Below are 5,075 nucleotides of genomic sequence, written 5' to 3' on the forward strand. Positions count from 1 at the left end.
GAAGGGGAGGTAGTGGAACCTGCCGTCCTTGTCTTCGCTCCGACCCTGCCCGAAGCGGTCGGGGTCGAAGACGTCCACGTCCTTGAAGACGGGGGCGGTGTCGTGGGTGTCCCGGATGCTGTACATGACGCTCCAGCCTTTGGGGATTTGGAAACCCTGCAGAGAAGAGGGAAGGGGTGGAGAGAAAACCAGAGCGAGTCAACCCTACTGCAAAGGGAGAGGGAGCGGGAGAACAAGATAAAGCCATTTGGCTTTGTCTGTGTTTTCCCATTTTCTTTGGGTTTATTACTCGAGCGTGATGCAGATTTAAAAGAAAACCAGAGAGCGCAGGGCAAAGGGCTGGGAGATGGGAATCCTGGGTTTATTCCTGCCTCTATCCCCAGGACCCGCCAGATGATCCGTTGCTATTTATTTGCTTTGCGGTCGCTGGCAGGAGTCGCCTACCAGGAACCCCGCGGTGCTCGACTGCCGCCGGGCAAAGGGAAGCAGCTTTTCTCGCGCCCGTGCCGTGCCCCGCGCGCCGGCCAGCCCTCCCCGGAGCATCCCATGGCTTTGCTCACACCCCGCCGCCTGTCAGCCCCGCACGCCCAACGCATACGTCAGGGCCTGGGCGATGAGAAACGGGGCGGATTTATCATCCCCTGAGCACTTTAAAAGGTTTCCGACTCAAATCATTACATTAGTAGGATTTACAGCGACAAGCCAGGTCTCAAGATTTTGTTTTGCTAGTAGGAAATTCCAGCCATTGTGGTGAGTAATCCGCCTGTCATCCAGCAGCCTGGAGATGCCCTTTGCAGTAAACCTTTCCCTTGTCACACCCCTGTTTAGTTTTTGGCATCAAACATTGTCACGAGTTGCTCTTTGAAGCATCACGCCTGCCTCCTCTTTGACAGCTCGAGTGTGTCCCTCGCCTGCCATGGGCCAGATCCCATCACCCTCTTCCGAATCCAGAGCAAGTCCACTTCCCATCATCATCAGGACTTAATTTGTCCTCCCTGGGGTCTCATCTAAGCCAGGCTCAAGCAAGTTTTGCAAAAAAGTGCAGAAGGCTTATTTGGGGAGCTCACGGTCCAGCCGCACCCCGAGGAGATGGCAATACTCACATCCAGCTCGAAGGTTTGCAGCACTGTCCGGTACCCCCCGGAGATGGGGGTGAAGAGGCGAAGCACCTCCTTGATGACGCAGTCCAGGTAGTGGAGGCTGTTGATGTTGTCCAGCCGGAGGGAGCCCTCGCAGATACAGCCGTTGTGGAGGATGCCCTTGCTGTGCAGCTCCTCCCGCAGCTTCTCCAGGACACGGGGGTGTTTGAGGAGCTGCATGATCAGAGAGGTGCTGGCGCTGGCGGTGGTGGCGTAGGCAGCGAAGATGAGCTCCAGGGTGCCATCCTGAAAGACAAGAGCAAAGCCAGGGTAAGACACGGGATGGACAGACAGACAGGTCAGCAGCCGCAGCAAGGGACAGGCACGCAGGCTGCCATGGGGCATTTTTTTCCCCAACAGCTCTCCAGTCCGGTCATGTCCCTGCAAGGTCCCTCCTTGTGCAGGCACAGGTCTTGGACACCCGCCACGGGGAGCTTCCCGCAGAGCCTTGGAGGATGCTGAGGACCAGATAGGCAGGAGAAAAAACCCTGAGGATGGCTCTTGATAGCACACGAAGGACAAGTTATGCCATGACCCTGCTGCAGATAACAACCTGCCGAGGGCTCTTTTGCCCTGCAAAGGAGGCACCATAAAACTGGATCAAGGGGTGAAGCTGGTCAAGGCTGAAAGCTTCAGCAGACTTGTACGGTCTTTTGGTATTCCCTGGAAATGCTTTTTAGAAAGGGCTGAGCATGAACTGCAGATAAATATGGCCCGACAGAAAGCAACTGGCTTGTCGGCACCATAATCCACCAGACCAGGATTCACCTGCAGCTCCAACAACGCATTGTGGTCCCCCAGCTCTCACTGACCATCTCAGGTTTGCCCCAAAAAATCCTCCTTACAGCAGCTCACGCTTTGCTCTTTGGGGAGCCCCTGCCCTGAGCACAGCAAGGACAAGGTGGCCGTGGGGAAGATCTTTACCTTCAGCTCCTGCATGGTGAGCTCCTTGCCGTGCTCTTTGCCGCTCTCTATCAGGATGTCCAGCGCATCGGCGTAGTCCTTGCCCTGCGTGTTCTGCAGTTTCTCCTGAATGGCTTTCTCCAGCCCCTTCTGCAGCGTCTCGCGTGCCCGGATGCCCTGCGGAGTGGAAAGCCATCAGACCACGCGGGACACAACGCTACCACCAGCATCCCCAGCCCAGTGTCCCCAGGAGCTGGAGGTGTGCTTAGGACAACATGTTTAAGTAATACAACTGCAATTGCAGATGCTCAAAGAGAAGAATAAAGATGCTGAGGTTGTTCCCTGGGCAGGACGAGCAAGCCCCAAGCAGGCAAGATTACAGGCAAGAGTAATCAGCACCTACGTGCAAATGATAGGTCTGATGTGGGAGCCCCAGTACTGCACCAGTTCACAGGCCTCCGGCTCACCCTGGGATGTTTAGCAGTCCCTGGGAAAATTGTGTCTCAAAGGAAAGTCAATTCATTCGAAAGCATCCTCTTCCCGGGAGCGTAATGGGCTTCCCGAGCAATTTTATCACCTGGTCTCAGTAAAGCAATTTCTATCAGAGTGCAGCTGCACTGGGCTAACCTGCTGCTGCAAATGCTTTGGGGCTGCAAACGGTTGGGCTCATTCACGTGGTGAAATAACAATAACAAAATTTGCAGTGAGAATCACAAAAATAAATTTTAAACCCCTGAATTTCTGTTACCAAAATTCCCCATGAAAAAAATATAAATTTTTGCCTATGTTTTTTATTATGTTTCTGTTTAGCACCATTTATTGAAAAATGAGAACAGCTCATGGAATTAGAAGGTCCACTGACCTGTTTCGCCCTGGGGACAGGAGGGAATTAACAGGAGAAGGGTCCCACAAACAAAAAATACAGCAAAACTGCCAGTTACAAGTGAGGAAAAATCACCCATTAAATCTGGGCAAATCCTGACCACCTTCTCTCTTGCATTGAACCGCAGAGTCCCTAGTGCTCTAAAAACCTATGAATAGATCTCCCTTTCCACTCTACCAAAACAGAACTTTGTAGCCCAAAAATGGACCTGCTTCTAGAGGTCAGAGGGTGAGAAGACATCCCACCAAGAACGCATAGAGATGGGTATTAGCCACTGTCCCATTAATCCCAATAATTTGGTGTCATTGGCTGGTGGAGGACTTAACCCAAATCTCTTACCCTCCTGTATCCGCTGAAGGGCAGATCCACAGGCAAGGAGAAGACATTCTCCACGAACTGCTGGTAGACCTCGAAGAGGCGGTTGAGCTCCTCATCAGGGATGCGGAAGCCCAGCAGGACACGGATGGCCATACGGAAGGTGAGCTTCTGGGTCTCATGGTAGACATTGATGGACTCGGGGTTACTGCTCCAGGCCCGAAGGGTGTCTTTGATCACCAGCTGGATCTTGGGGAGATAGCTCTCCAGTGCCTCATGGCTGAAGATTTTGGAGAAAACCTACAAAAGAGAGTGAGCAGAGATTTCTACACAGGCCCAACACCCTCATCTTTGCCTTCTCAGCTTCTGCCCACAAAAATGGACATCACAGGTTTCCTGCACTGAGCAGAAGACTTGTCAGAATTCATCACCCAGAATCACCAGTTCCTAAAATAGCTGCCAAAAAGGGTCGATGGAGAAATACCAGCTGACAGGTCCTCTGCAGGCTGACCCCCACCACAACCATCACAAATGATGGGCAATAACACGGTGCAAACCAGAGAGAGGAGGAAACGCTTCACCCCGCACATGGCAGGATGGATGGAGCTGGCTTTCCCGCAGCTCCATGTCTCATGGCTCCCAGTTACATTCATCCCACGATTTGGGATACTTCTCTTCCACGGGGATTCTCTAGCATCTAACATTACGGTTGTGCATGCACGCAGACACAGGCAAGCTTTTCTCTCAGTGGGAAGCATCGGCAGTTTCTCCCACCTCTCAACCACCCTTTTTTAATATACGTAGAAAAGAAAGTAAAATAATTATTCTGAGGCATTTAGGATCTCTGTGAAATCTGGCTGAACTTAGACAGGGGTTCAAGTGGGGAAGAGAGGCACACACGTACCCAGAGGCTGCCATCGCACACGGCTCATTTCCTTGGGAAACCGGGCAAAAAAACCTGATGTCAGTAGACGGTATTAATTTAAGCTCTGCGAGTAAACACTGCGCGGGAGTGGGCCTCCCCAGGTCTCCGATGCTAATGGCTCCTTACTCCAATTTGGGCCAGGGCCCGCGCGTTGCGCGAGGAGCTCAGCAATGCCAGGAATGTCCCTTCAGCCCTCCCCGGCGCAGCCCACAGCACACGCTTTCATTCGGCATCCCCGCCGCATCCCTCCCAGAGTGCACCGGCGGAAAAAGTGCTGTTTGTTTATTTTTTATTAACCTACACACACACACAGGGCAGCACGCACACATGCACTGCCACATGCCAGGCCTCCGGGAAAATCAAATTAGAACAGGCTCCCGAGGAGGGAGCTGCAAGCCTGCGTAGCCTCCACCGGTGGCCAGTTCCCAGGGGGGCTCGATGCACGGTGGGGGAGCTGCGAAGTTATCAAACCAACGAGAGGAGAGAAATCAAAGCCGCCCCCTCTTTCCACGAGCGCCGGACTCGCTGGAGCTGTAAATGTGAGAATTTCCTCCGCAGTCAGCACTCAAAGGGAAAGGTAACATTTTCCTGGCTGCGACCCCTCATTGCTAATGCACATCGTTTGCTGGGAGTTTGTTTGGTGAAATAACACCTCTGTCCCCTCGCAGCCCCGGGCAGGAGGCTCGACAACAGCCACTTCATAACGAGCTGCGCTCGGGCTGAGCCCCGAGTAAAACTCATCACACAATACACGGTGGGGCAGAGCTCGGAGGCTCCCCGTGGAAACATCAGCATGCAAATGGAATGGTAGCAGGGATGGGAGAGAGAATGCAAGCAGACCAACGGCCAGATCTGCCTGCAGACAGACGGCCATCCCCGGACGGCTACGCAGAGCGGAGGCATGAATGAA

At 53.3% G+C, this 5,075-nt stretch overlaps 1 protein-coding gene across 1 annotated transcript; it reads right to left on the reverse strand.

Annotated features, from left to right (window-relative positions):
* Positions 1-6: 6 nt before the first annotated feature.
* LOC104078063 (cytochrome P450 26B1) lies at positions 7-3,566 on the reverse strand (the record flags this gene model as incomplete). Its single annotated transcript, XM_009579568.1, is given in 4 exon segments — positions 7-156; positions 1,104-1,385; positions 2,064-2,219; positions 3,265-3,566. Coding segments are annotated over 4 exon segments (890 nt in total), but the record flags the coding sequence as incomplete, so codon positions are not given.
* Positions 3,567-5,075: the final 1,509 nt, after the last annotated feature.

The sequence above is a fragment of the Fulmarus glacialis genome, unplaced genomic scaffold (genome assembly GCF_000690835.1).
Source record: "Fulmarus glacialis isolate BGI_N327 unplaced genomic scaffold, ASM69083v1 scaffold27120, whole genome shotgun sequence".
Lineage (NCBI taxonomy): Eukaryota > Metazoa > Chordata > Aves > Procellariiformes > Procellariidae > Fulmarus > Fulmarus glacialis.